The following is a 13,755-nucleotide window of genomic DNA, read 5'->3' on the forward strand; positions in this document are numbered from 1 at the left end:
AACACACACATTAGCCTAGAACTACATAGGGTCAGAATCGTCAATGTCACTGTCTTCCACTTCCACATCTTGTACCACTGAAAGGTCTTCAGGGGCAATAACATGCACAGAAATGTCATTTCCTGTGATAACAATCTCTTCTAGAATATCACACAAAGGACCTGCCTGAAGCTGTTTTACAGTTAACTTTTTTACTAAGTAGAAGGAATATACCCTAAATAACAATAAGAAGCTTAGTAAATACATAACCAGGAACATAGTCATTTATTATCAAGTATTACATACTATACATAATTGTACGTGCTCTATACTTTTATACAACTGGCAGTGCAATAGGTTGGTTTACACCAGCATCACTACAAACGTGTAAGTAATGCGTTGCACTATGATGTCACTAGGTGATAGGAATTTTTCAGCTCCATTATAATCTCATGGGACCACTATCATATACGCAGTCTGCTATTGACCAAGATGTTGTTATGTGGCACATGACTGTTAGAAGTTGTAAGAACCATTAACAGCTAATAAAAGCCTAAATGTTCCATATGCATAATATTAACCAATAATTTTAAGATGTTTTTGAAAGCAAATTTCCTCAAATTTATCAGATTCTATAGTTTTCTAATTTAAGATGGCAGGTATTTTAAATAATTTGGTATCTTCTCTAAACTAAATTACATTCGATGGACAGAGCTCAAGTCTTCAAATCCCTAGAGCAATGCATCTCTCTACATGTCAAGGCACAAGTGCAGGAGCAGAGGAAAGTGGTCTTTCCTTACCTGTCAATGCAACATGAATACAGTGGGTACATAGTAGCTACACTGGTGAAGGCCTACACCTAACTGCCTGCCCACCTGCTACCTAGCATGTAGCAATTCCACTTCTCTTCCTGCTGAAACAGGTGAGGAAGTGCAGAGGGACATTATTTGACTCATTTGATCAAATTTGAAGGGAGCAAATAAAATTTGATCTCCTCTCTCCAATTTAGACTGATCAAATCAAAGAAATGAGAGCATATAGGAGTAAAATATGCCAGACAGGTAAAGTTCTCAACCCTTAAAAATCATTTTGGTGAAGAGAAATAAATACAGCAGAAATAACCTTTTTTACTGGAAACCTGTAAACTATAGCATTCCACACTCTGTAGAAACTCAGGTCTGACTCTCATAGTCATTAACCTGGGCAAAATATGGTCAATGTTTCTTAAATTTCTCCTGAAGTCTGCTTAAGATATTATTTATCTTTGCTAAGTTTGTAAGGAAGCTTTGTTTGTTTATTTTTAAAGTCCTGAGAAGAGGTGTGGGAAGCTTCTTCCAGAATGTAATTAGACAATGTTAAGTAATCTCTGGACCTGAGTCACATACAGTTATATTCAAAAGGTATTACTAGTGTCTGTGGTACATATACACACAAACACCTGTGTCCATTAAAAAAATCATGGCAAATATATAATATGTACACACACACTCCATACATATGTATATAAAGGAAACCTAATAACATTTACCACAAATATATGCAAATGAAAAACATAAGACTGAATCAACTGCACATGGGTGGATTTCCACTTAACGTGGTTTTGCGACTTTATGATACAAAGGCAGTATCTCTGAGCAAAAGAGAAATAAAGTACCTACAAAAACTTCAAGTATTTTATCCCAAATTTTGTATGTTCAAACGTTCTGGAAAAACAAAAGTGAGCTCAAAATCAAATCAAGTGATAATTAAGTCCATACCTAATAGCCCAGTGTCTATATCATCTTCATTTTTCAAATTCTCAGCATGTAACTCTGTAAATACAAAGAAGGATTTAGGTAGAAAAGATTATTTTACAATCTGAAGAGTAACTCAAAGGCTGGGAAGAAATTGTGGAGCTGTGGAAAGTGCTCTGGAGTCAGAAGAACTGGGCTCAAATTCTAATTGAATTTACTAGCTATGTGACCTTCAACAAGCAAATAAGACCTCTCTCCAGGTGTCAACAGCCATATACTGCATATAAGATGAGAGTAATGTTTATCTTCTAGGGTTGTTGTAAAGACATTTTATGTAATGCAAATTAAAAGGAATACTAGGTTTTGAGTTCATTTCCTTTTTCCATTCTCCAAAATAAGCACAGTTCAATGCCTTTGCAACGGACTTTACTTTTCATGGTTTTGCGACTTTATGATACAAAGGCAGTATCTCAGAGCAAAAAGAGAAATAAACTACCTACAAAATAAAACTATCACGGTTGCAGTGAAAAGAAGGGGGAGAGGAGTGATAGAAAAGCAAAACACTGGCAGCCAAATATTTAAGATTGGCAGTTTACACCCAAAACCACTTTATTAAGAGGTAAAATTCACATATTAACTTGCCAATCTGTCTTCTGTATGACAATCAAACATGGTAAGGTGTTAGATGCCATCTGCAGCCCACCAGGGGCTGGGAAGCAATGAGAAAAAATAAAAACTGGAGTTAAATAGATTTAATTTCATTTACTGAAGTAAAGTGAATACTTGAGTGACAATGTGTTGGGTGCTTTTCATACAACTAAGTTTTTTTTTTTTTTAATTTTAATTCTTCATTTTCAGTAACTTGGCCAAGATCACACACACACTAGTGGGAACTGAGATTTAAACTCAAGTCTGATTCCTTCCACTGTAATATACAAATAGCCCACCATACAATACATCCATATAAGTCTTGGAAAAAGATTTCAACTGGCCAATATTTCAAATTCAGACACAGGAAAATAAAACCATTAGAGGAAGCACAGACTATACCTTCTACAACAGAACTTTGTGCACTACACTTGGCTACAAACTTAAAACTAAGAGGAGCTAATTATTTCACCTATAAAACCAGAAATTTGGGCTATGGGATGGAAATCCTTGTCCTTCAGAACTTCTGGGTGTATAGAGACATCGGTGGCTAACACATCTTTAACTGTGGATCAAAGCCTCTGAATATATATATATATATATATATATACACACATATATATATATATATATATATACAGCCTATTTTATTTAAACGCACTATTCACTGTCTCCTGTTAACGGTGAGTGTTCTGCATTTCGTTTAATCGTGCCAATACGTCACTCCCGTGTTCACGGATTTGAAGATATTTCTTCAAAAGTATCCATTTAATTAAGAGATCCTTTCTTAAAATGGGTCTCTTGATCATGGACCAGGACCCCTACATCTAAGAAGAGAGGAGACAAAGCGGGGGAAGCAAAGAAAGGTGTTGACGAGGGCTCTGAGTGAAAGTATGACTGCCAGCTTGCCGGTTTTTGGTAGGGCATGGGAAAGGGAGGTTGATATCACGTCCTGACTCAACTTTACTCTGGACTCTCAAGGTCTCGGCTTCAGTACCTTTAACGATCAGATAGGCGATGGCGAGGAGGAAGGCCAGAAGGATGGCGAAGAGCAGCGAACAAAGAATAGAGAGGACCTGGACCGGCCACCGCCGAGAGTGGGCTCGGATGCCCGTAGCCGCCGGAAAGATGCCATTGCGCTTATCGGGCAGGACTGGCGACCCATCCGCATCCGAAAGGAGCAGCGAGCGGCTTCTGGGCTCTGAAGAGGCCCCAGCCGAGAACTCTGCCCGCAGGTCGCGGGCCACTTGGTCGCATCCCTCCTCGTCGACTTCGCCTTCACCCCAGCTGTCCCCCTGAGCGAAGGCAAAATACGCAGGCCGAGTGAAAGGGGCCGGGGTGTCGAGGCGGCGGCCCCGCGGAGCCAAGCGCCTCCCGCTCTCCACGAACGACATGGCGGGAAAAGACGGTGCCACCCGCAGGGACCGAGCGTCTCCCACCTGCCCCGCCCCGCGCCCGCAACAGCAAATCAGCGGCTGGCCGTCGCCGTGGCCTCCACCACCAGGCCCCCGCACTCAGGGGTGCGCAACGGCAGGCGGTAGGGCGGGACGGGAGCCGAGAGACTCCAGAAGAGGCTGGATATCTCCGGACCACAGCCGGATCCCAGGGCCATAGGCAGAAGAGAGAGCAGAAAACACACAGGGAGAGGTGAGCCGAGGCCGAAGGGAGCCGAGTGTCCTTCCCCTGCAGCGCTTGGTCCGGGCCACAGACCTCAGCCAATGCCGCGTCACCTCCAGGCAAGCGCGCGCCTTGGCAGACCCCAAAGCCGCATCTTCTTGACGCTGATGGGTCCTACTGCCCGCCCATGTTCCTCCGATACACATTTCCAAACCTATTTGCTTTCTCCCTTCCTCCAGTCTACGCTCACCCTCTTCCACGGCTTACCCTATTAACGGCAGTTTACCGCCTGGCGCTCTCGCTTTACCTTAACTGTCTATCCATTTCTCCCTTTACCGTGGTTTTCCCCACCGCTACCACAACTTGGTCGGCACGCCTCCTTCCCCCTCCGCTCGGGCGCGCGATCTCCACCTGGTGCGTACGGAGCTCGAACCCTCTACTCAGAACCCCTCCTCTCGCCTTCCCCGCCCCCTCCTTTCCCCTCCACCTCTAGTACCGCGCGCTCGCGCAAACAGCCCCTACCACCGCTAACGCTGGAAGCTGCTTACCCCACCTCTACCCCACCCTACCCCACTCCTGGCGGCTTCAGGTTTGTGGGGCGTACGTAACTCGGACGGGGGGGGGTGAAGGTGGCAGGACCCCCACTGCCCCAACACCTACGGGGTGAGGCGTTCTAAGCTTGGGAAGCTTGAACACTGTTGTCTCCCCTTTCCCTTGCGGAAGTTGCTGGAGTTTTCCCGGCTGAGTACTCGGCGCAGAAAGTTCCCTCGACCTCCTCCCCCCTCCCCATGCAGGCGACGCCGAGTGAGGCTGAGGCTGGGGGCGAATCACCACAGAGCTGCGTGTCAGCGGCACACTCTGATTGGACAGCAGGGAAGCCTGTCAGCTTATTGGCCCCGCTTATTCCGCCTCGTAGCTCAGGGCAGCCTTTAACCTTTAGCCCTAGCGGGCGCCAACCACTCAGATCGCTTCTTGTTGGTATGTGTAGCGGCAGTGGCCGCCGGCGGAGCAGTCTGAGCCCGACGATGAGGCCGGGGACAGGAGCCGAGCGCGGAGGCCTCATGGTGAGTGAAATGGAGAGCCATCCTCCCTCGCAGGGCCCTGGGGACGGGGAGCGGAGATTGTCCGGCTCAAGCCTCTGCTCCAGCTCTTGGGTCTCTTCTGACGGCTTCCTGAGGAGACGGCCCTCGGTAAGGGATCGGTGGGCCAGGGGGAAAGCGGCACAATGAAAAACGGAGTCAGAGAGACAGGAAGCTTTCTCCAAAAGGAGAAGAAGATAAGAGTGGACGAAGGAAGAACTGGAGATGGTGGGAAATGTTCTGAGGGAGGGAAATGGAGGGCGGGGATGCACAAAGGGAAGGATGTGGGAACCTGGAAGTTCCCAGTGGGCTTGGCCTAGACTGCGCGGTGAAGGTGCTGGGCCCTGGGCGGGGTAAGCGTTCTGAAGCCGCAGGCCGGATTTAGCAGGGACGGGGAGGCAAAGACTTAATTCTGTAAGACTTTAAAAGTGGCTGCCAAAATTTGTTTTCACTAATGGTGGTGGTCTGCAGGGGAATTGGCAGGAAATAATTACCTGATTTAAAACTGGGAACAATGGACACCTAGGTAAAGAAAGTAGGTGTCTTTTCAAAGCGCGTTAAAATGGATGAATTAGTTGTTTGCATTTAGAGTCTACGAATGACAGAACCTCAGTCTTTGAAAATGTGTTTTTGGCGAAGGAATTTTACCTGTCTTAAAGGTTAAGTTAGGAAATGGTAAGTTTGTTAAGAGTCAAGCGTCCCTGGTAACCATAGTGTTTGTGTATTATAAGACTAGCCCTCATCTGAGTTAATTTGGTAAATGCAACATTTGAAAGTTTAAAATCAATAGCATTATAAAATAACAATAGCCGGTTATTGTTTTCTGCGTGAAGTAGGACAAATTCGTGGTTTTCATCATAACAGTTTTTAAATTAGCATTTGACACATACCGTCTAAGCTTAGCAAACCAATTAGCGGCTGATTAAATCTGCTTTTTTTAAAAAAGAAAAAAAATTTAACTGTCCAGTAATGATCTTAACTTTTTCCATTTTGTTATGGAAATTGCAAGCTCATTTTAAATAATAGCATGGTGCATTTTGCTTAAAACAAGAAGGTATAAACTAACTCTGTAGTGTAATCATACATTGGCCTCATATTATGCTATTGCAGATAACTGATTTGTTAAAATGAGATTTTTGGGAAGCATTTAGTGTTACTTGCTAACTTTTAAATTTCCACTGTTTTTCAGATGGGGCACCCTGGCATGCATTATGCCCCAATGGGAATGCATCCTATGGGTCAGAGAGCAAATATGCCTCCTGTACCTCATGGAATGATGCCACAAATGATGCCCCCTATGGGAGGGCCACCAATGGGACAAGTAAGAATGTTTTTGTTTTATTTTGCATTTGTTTGTCTATTTTTGCCTCTAGTATTGTGTCAAGATTTCAAAATCTAGGTCAATACTTGTACGTGCTTAAGGATTAGTTTATGCCCAAATAATTTCAAATAAGCCAAATGTTGAATTGTGATTATAACCAAATTTTGAGTGTAATGAAAAGGTCTTCTGTTTTAAAAATATACTGACTAATTCAACAAAACTAGTTCTCTTTTTTTTTTTTTTAATTTAAAAAGAAAAATATACGTCTAGGCTTTTTTTTTTTTTTTTTTTTAGTTTAACCAGTATTTTTTCAAGCATGTCAACTGACGTTAATGTCCTAAAAGTAAATATTATCTGTATGGCAACATAACTTATTTTGGTGGACCAAGCAAATGTATAGAATCTGAAAATAGCAATTGTTTAGGCCTTTGGCTTAGGATGAATTTTATAGCTGAAATATCTTCCTCTTTGTGTGTAGCGGATAGGGGTGGGGAGTTCCTACTCTACAATTCTCCTTCTTCATAGGACAGTGCCAGATAGTTCATTTTCTACTTAAATGGTATTATTTTTTTTTAAGTGCTTATTGCTTCTGCACTCCTGCTTATGAGCTGCCCCTTCCGTCTCTAGCGTAAATTGTAAGTGGACATTTTATAGGAGAGATTTGGAACAAAAAGTTTTAATGCTGACTCAGTGACTTTGGTAGAACTGAGTTTTTAGAGCAGCATCCAAGAAAGGTAACAGGTTTAGTTACCATGAATAATTCTGTGCCCTGTGTTAGGTTCTATAATAAACAGATCCTTAGATGGCTGGGTTATTTCCATTTGAGTATCTCTATAAATCATCAAAAATTTAGGCTAACAAAATATTTTGGAAAGCCAATTTCATATGATCTTTTGCTAATTCATACTGTTTACTTTGATAATCGTTTAAGCTTTGATGGGTTAAAGTTATTGGTGAAACTGCAGTGGAAAAAGGAGCTTGCTATGTGTCTCTCTCTCTTTACTTAACCTTAAGAGTAGAAGGGCTTAATGTCAAGTGATTTTCTTCTTTTTTTATTTGGAATGTAGCCCTTGATTTTGCGTAAAAATCTTTATTCAAAGGCACCAGGCCCAAAAGATTCTGCCTGCAGGAGTTCTTTAAATGAAAGAGTCTTTTATTCTGTTACTCTAGAATAACACAAATTTTAAAACTCCCTAGGTGATGGAGAAACAACTCTGATTCCTCTTCTGTTTCTTTCCATCTCTAAGCAGCAAGGAGCTCTTCTTGTTTTCTTGGTAGAGCTTCTCTAACTAGATAATGAGCTTTAAAAATATTTATTCTTTAAATGCTCTGGTTCTTATTTAAAATTAGTTTCTTTCCACAGAAAGATAAAATAAAACAATTTGCTACTGCCAGATGCTTCTCTCTTTTCTGGGGCCTTCTGTTTCCATTGGGCCAATCAAGGTAAGTTTTGCAAGGGATTGACCTGCCTACCCTTGCTGTAATGGTGCTATTGCAGTACCGAAACCAAGATACCAGCTTGTCATTTCTAGGGAAAAAAATGCGGATTTTATTTTTTAAAAGTACTTTTATGTATCTCATTGACATAAGCTGGTCACAGTTTGCTTTATGGCCCTTTCTCTTTAGCTATATTGGTGACCATCTTCCTAGTAAGTTTACTTACTACTTAGTACACATCCATTCAAATACTCTCAATTTTGCCTTGTGGTTTTCTTCTACCTTTTTCCTAGGCCAATAATATGCCATGTGCCTTTAAGATGTTTAGAAATCTTTCTCCCTCTGGTGGCTCCTGTTTTAACAATGAATGTTTTAGTTAAGAGTCCAACTTTGAGGATCCCAAGAGAATCTCTACTGTTTTTCTCAAAATTAGATCATTCCCTTTTTTCCCCTTAATAACTAACAAATATGGAGTCCAAATCTTGGTAAAGCTAATTCTTATTTTAGCTTTATAACAGACTGGGAGAACGTGGATAATCTAAATCCTCAAATAATTCGGGAATTATTTATAGTTCTATAAACATTCCCTTAAAAATAAAAGTTGATAATAAATAGCAAAATTGATCCTTTTTTCTGCATCATTTCTTCTGCCACTATTTAGAAATACTAATGAGCAGTAAGTGGTCAGAAGATAATTAAGAAGAGTGCCTGTATCATTCACGGAGGTGACAGTTTGTAGGGTTCTGCCATCCAAACTGACTTTTAAAAAGTCAGTTCACAAAATCTTTAGACTTTGGGACTGAAGGTTACGGAACTTACATTTATTGACTAGTTTGCATGAAAATCTCATGCTGGGACCAGTTGAAGACTAAAATTGGTGGCAGTCTTACTTGCTAAATGATTGTGGTCTTTGGAATGTTACGGAATATGACATGAAATATTAAAACTTGTTTGTAAAATATTATGCAGATTGGACAGCATAATGATCTAGGGAAGCCAGGCTCGTAATTTTTCAAAAGCAACAAGTAAAGAAGTGTTGTGTTAAATTTTTTGTTTTTAATTCATGAGATGACCTGTCATTTTCACAATTTTGGCTGAATCTTTTAGTAGTAATAAATATTTGGAAATTATCTAATGGAGCTTAATAATGTTTGTTTCAAGTTTATCTCAGTTATCTATCCTATAGGTAAAATTTGCCTCTTTCTTACTTTGCATAACTTTATGGGAAAGTCATGCTTCTCCTTTTAGAGTTATAGGATCTTACAGCTGAAAGGGACCTTATAAGTTGTTTAAACTTTAAAAAATATATGATTTAAGATTTTTGGAGGGATCACTGGTTAAAAAACTATGTTAATAAAGCAAAATAAAGAATTTTTCTTGCTTGATTGCAATACTGAAAAATTTTTCTGTAGAGATTTGCATCAAAATATAGTTATGTGTGAGGCTATCTTCTTCCCTGTATTTATAGTAAGTGTTTTGCCTTTAACATGTTTTCATGTCTTATTCTTTTATTGTCTCTTTTACACAAAGGACATGCAGGTCCTGCCATCTTTATCACAGATGATTTTGCCTTTACCCAAGAGAGTCCTACTAGTAGGCTCTCTTTTTCTCCCTTTTTGGAGTCTTTTTCTTATTCTTTTGTTGAAAAGACTAGAGTAAGAGTCTTAAGGTCCTTTTCAGCTCTAACAGCCTATTTGATGAGGAGAGTAGATGATATGAAATTTTATGGGTTGATGTGAAAAGAATAGGAAATTCTTTTGGCAGTGCCTCCCTAATTCTGTTTATTCAGGTTTTTTGGTGGTTTTTTTGGGGGGAGGGTGGTCTTTGGTCAGTAAACTGATAAATGAATAATTTGCTTTTTGCAAATGAGTTTGATTTTCTTGTTCTTATGTTGAGTAAGACAGGCTCTAGCAGATCTTACTTTATTTCTATTTCTGCTACCATCTGAGCCCAAGTCATCATACTGCCATGCCCAGTTACTGAACAATTTTTGCATTGGTTTTCTTGCTTCAAGGCTCACCCCTCCCCAGTAATTCTAGATTTCAGTATATCTCCTTGCCCAGCAATCTCCAATGTTTTGCTGTGTCTGTAGCATAGTATCTAAATTCTGTAGCTTAATTTTGAAGAATCTCCCACAGTACATTTCAAAGCACAATTCAAAGCTACATGTCTTCACACTCCCTAATTTGAACCCAGGCTGGTCTTTTCATAGTATCTTCAGTGATTATATTAGTTCCTGACTTAAAGCTTACGCTGTTCTTCTTGCCCTCCTGCCCCCAGCTCACTATCACCATAAACTTTCTTTTGCTTACCTAAGTTCTACCACTTCAAGTTCTGCCTTCTCTAAGAGTTTCTCAGAAATAACTTTGGCCAATTTATATCTCCCCTTCAAATTATTCAAGAAAATCCTATGTAATCTGCCCATAACTTACTATTTTGACTTATTTTGGCATTTAGTTATTGACTTAATTTGTTTTATGGATTTTTATTTGTGTTATTTTCCCAAAAAGTAATAGGTTATACACTCTTAGAGGGCAGGGGTTATGTTCTGTCTTTTTAAGAAGCCTATAGGTGCTGAGCACGGTTCTTGGCACATCATGGGTGCTCAGTAAAATACTTGTTGAATGAATGAAACAAATACACATGCATTCTTTTCTGCAGCCAGGAAGTCAGTAAGTGTTACATGTGACTGTTTGCAGTGGTTACTTGTGACTTTACTTTGTTACCACATATTGTTGTTTTTCATGTCTGCCTCTTTACTGTTGTTTTTCATTTGGAAAAAAAAAAATGGAAGATAAAATACAAATTTTTGTTTGGTGAATAAAACTAAAATACTTAGTTCCATTTATAGTCAGCCCTCTACATCCACAGATTCAACCAACTGCAAATGGAAAATATTCTTTAAAAATCCAATGCAACAATTTAAAAAAAAACAAATTAAAAAATACAACATAACAACTACTGACATAGCATTTATATTGTATTAGGTTTTATAAGTACTCTAGAGATGATTTGAAGTATATGAGAGGATGTGCATAGTTTATATCTTCGTAATTTATATATTTACGTGAGGGACCTGAGCATCCTCAGATTTTGGTATTGAGTGGGATCCTGGAACCAGTCCCTGCCAGGATACCGAAGGATGACTGTGTTTTAAATTACAGGCAAATGTATTTCTATGTGTGACATCATTGATGCTCATCTTTTTAAGAAATTTTACCACAAATTTTTTCGTGCCCAAGGGGAAAATGATTTAGAATATAGGCCTTCCAGAGAAATCCAATGTATCTTAGACTTATCTGACCAATTTGACAAAACTATTTGTTGCTATTGGCTTTGAATTACTTTTTGAATATATACAGAATCCATGTCATCAAATTGGACGTTAACCAGTGACAAAAAGAGCCATACTTTTTTTTTTTTAGTTTATCCACTCATAATTCTTGAATTTGAGTAATTTCTGTGTGTGTGTATTACTCAGGCAAGTCCTTTTTAAAAAGTACATTGACGTAGACCTAATGTATCAACTTTTATACTGTAAATATGGTTAGATTTTACTAGTGAAACTACAGATGTGTTTCTCTTCATTATCTTTAGATAGAAGTTCACTTAAATTTGAACTCATCTGTTTAAAAACTAAATGTGGGGAGTATTTGGAGAGATCTAAGAAGACTTCATCAATTTGGAAGAACAAACTGGAACCCTTCTCCCCTTGAGAATCACAAAACACTCTATTTACTAAGATGCTGAGAAGTCTTGCATAATAAGCCTTTTAAAACTTTTAGACTTAAAACTTTAACTCAGTATTTCTCAGTCTTATTTGACCATTTCTTTCCACCTCCTTCCCCAGTATCCCTGCCCTCCATTATCTGTTTATTTTGCTTTATCTAGCACATTGCGTGGAATTAGCATTTTGTAAAAAACGCTGGATGAATGAGGGCCATTTATCCTGTTAGTTTGCTCTTTAGGAAAAAAGAGCAACATAGAAATAAGTTAGTATCAATTCACATACGCATTTTTAAAAAAGCTTATAGAGTACAACAAATGTATTCATTAGTGGTATCAAAAAGGAAAGGGAACAAATGTCAATAGGTTAACCTGTGTTAGAACCCGGATTTGTTAGAAACATTGATGACATGACTACCAGTCATGAAGTAGTAGTATCAGTAGATGTTAAAGGTATGATACATATGCCTACCAGTGTGCTAGGGTTTTTTTCTCTTGTTTGTTTGTTTTTAACCTAGAGAAATAGGTCTACATTATAAAGTTTTTTAAGTAGGAATTAGTAGATTACTTTCTCGTGTAGAAGTTTGTCATTAGTTTTTCATTCTTACTTTCTTCTTCTATATTTTTGTGTTTCTCTCCGGTGTGGTGCTAGTGTAAAGATGAATGATGTATATACCTTGCTTTCAAGGACATAAGTCATTTCTGAGATACGAGTCTGAATTGTGTGTTTTTGTCATCTAACTGCTTATTTGGTTGTAAGGATATTTATGGACATTTGAAAATCTAGTGGACATGAATCTTTTATACAGGTTGAGTATCCCTAATCCAGAAATCTGAAATGCTCCAAAGTCCAAAACTTTTTGAGCACCAACATGATGCTCAAAGGAAATGGCATGTTGGAGGATTTCGAATTTTTGGGTAAGGGATGCTCAGCCAGTAGGTTTAAATGCAAACACTCCAAAATCTGAAAAAGTACGAAACACTTCTGATTTTAAGCATTTCAGATAAGGGATATTCAGCCTGTATTTGCTTTCTTTTGCTAGCTAGTCAAAAGTTATTTGTATGAAAAGTTATTTTAAGCAAAAATTAATTGTAGTTAACAGTTACTAAAGATGTGTTACTTTGCATTGGTGTTGAAAGGAAATCTGTTGCTTCTTCTTTCTTACTAGGTGCACTCAAAGTAGAAACCTGAATCTTCTCCAAATCTGGATGATTCTGTTAGTCATGTCTCTTAAAGGACTATAAACATGCCAGCAAGTGAGGACTATGTTGAGTTGAAATATTGTTTGCTTTATCTTAGACTTTGATTTTTTTTTTTTTTAAATCTCACCTCATTTATCTTAAGACTTGGCTATCTTTTAAACAAAATTCTCATAATAATACAAGTGGTCTCCAGTAGGTCTTGATCTTCTGTTTGTTGGGGTAAGACTTTAAATTACCTTTCAATTAATGAATGAGCATTAAGTTTCTGTTTGAAAACACTTATTTGGTCTAGTGTCTTGGGCCATGTGGTACCAAGAAAGTTGTTACTCCTCTGAAAGATGATTTTTTGGTAACTAAATACTTAATATGTAGGTATTTATGATCATGTATTTCTTAAAGGTAATAGAAAATTACCCTCTCTTTTCTTAACTGAATTAAAGTATAAAAAATTAGCTAGATATAATACTGAATCTAGCTTGTAGGACTTAGGGTGGGGAGGAGATAATGGTCTTGTGTGTTTGTATACTTATGTCTAAGGCTTAGATGACTTTTTAGAGTAAGTTTTAAAGTCGTTAATTCTGTATGACTTAACTGAGGCACCACAATTTCTGTGTATCCCCAGTTTAGAGCTTTTTTAAAATAATGTATTAAGAGTTCATTCAGCTTTATTTTTAAGTTTTTTATGTCCAATAATTTGTGTAATAAAGAATTATAATTTTGCTGCCACGCTTATATAAACTTTGAGAGATTTATATACCCTATTGAATTTGATTTTTTTTTCTTTAAAGAGACGTGATCTCACTCTGTCACTCAGGCTTGAGTACATTGTCACAGTCGCAGCTCACTGCATCCTCAAACTCCTATCCTCAAGTAATTCTCCCACCTCAGCCTCCCAAGTAGCTAGGACTACATGCACACATCACCATGCTCTCCTTTTTTTTTTTTTTTTTTTTGGTAGAGGCAAGGTCTCGCTGTGTTGCCCAGGCTGGTCTCGAACTCTAGGCCTCAAGCG

At 38.8% G+C, this 13,755-nt stretch overlaps 2 protein-coding genes across 7 annotated transcripts in view; one reads left to right on the forward strand and one right to left on the reverse strand.

Moving 5' to 3' along the window:
- Positions 1-3,790, reverse strand: part of ARL6IP6 (ADP-ribosylation factor-like 6 interacting protein 6) — a 29,249-nt gene extending 25,459 nt beyond the window's left edge. The window contains exons 1-2 of the mRNA XM_012659339.1: positions 3,358-3,790; positions 1,737-1,790 (exon numbers count right to left, since the gene is read on the reverse strand). Coding sequence (XP_012514793.1) covers positions 1,737-1,790; positions 3,358-3,754 — 451 coding nt within the window. The 5' untranslated portion in view covers positions 3,755-3,790. The remainder of the gene's footprint in view (positions 1-1,736; positions 1,791-3,357) is intronic.
- Positions 3,791-4,777: 987 nt separating this feature from the next.
- PRPF40A (PRP40 pre-mRNA processing factor 40 homolog A (S. cerevisiae)) overlaps positions 4,778-13,755 on the forward strand; it is a 50,696-nt gene continuing 41,718 nt past the window's right edge. For 2 of the 6 annotated variants that reach the window (XM_012659360.1, XM_012659375.1), the window contains exons 1-2: positions 4,778-5,041; positions 6,246-6,377. In XM_012659360.1, the coding sequence (XP_012514814.1) occupies positions 4,958-5,041; positions 6,246-6,377 (216 nt within the window). In that variant the 5' untranslated portion in view covers positions 4,778-4,957. Of the gene's footprint in view, positions 5,168-6,245; positions 6,378-13,755 lie in introns of all 6 variants that reach the window. The other 4 variants (XM_012659350.1, XM_012659354.1, XM_012659382.1 and 1 more) reach the window with 3 other exon arrangements.

Source organism: Propithecus coquereli, unplaced genomic scaffold (genome assembly GCF_000956105.1).
Source record: "Propithecus coquereli isolate 6110/MARCELLA unplaced genomic scaffold, Pcoq_1.0 Scaffold118, whole genome shotgun sequence".
NCBI lineage: Eukaryota > Metazoa > Chordata > Mammalia > Primates > Indriidae > Propithecus > Propithecus coquereli.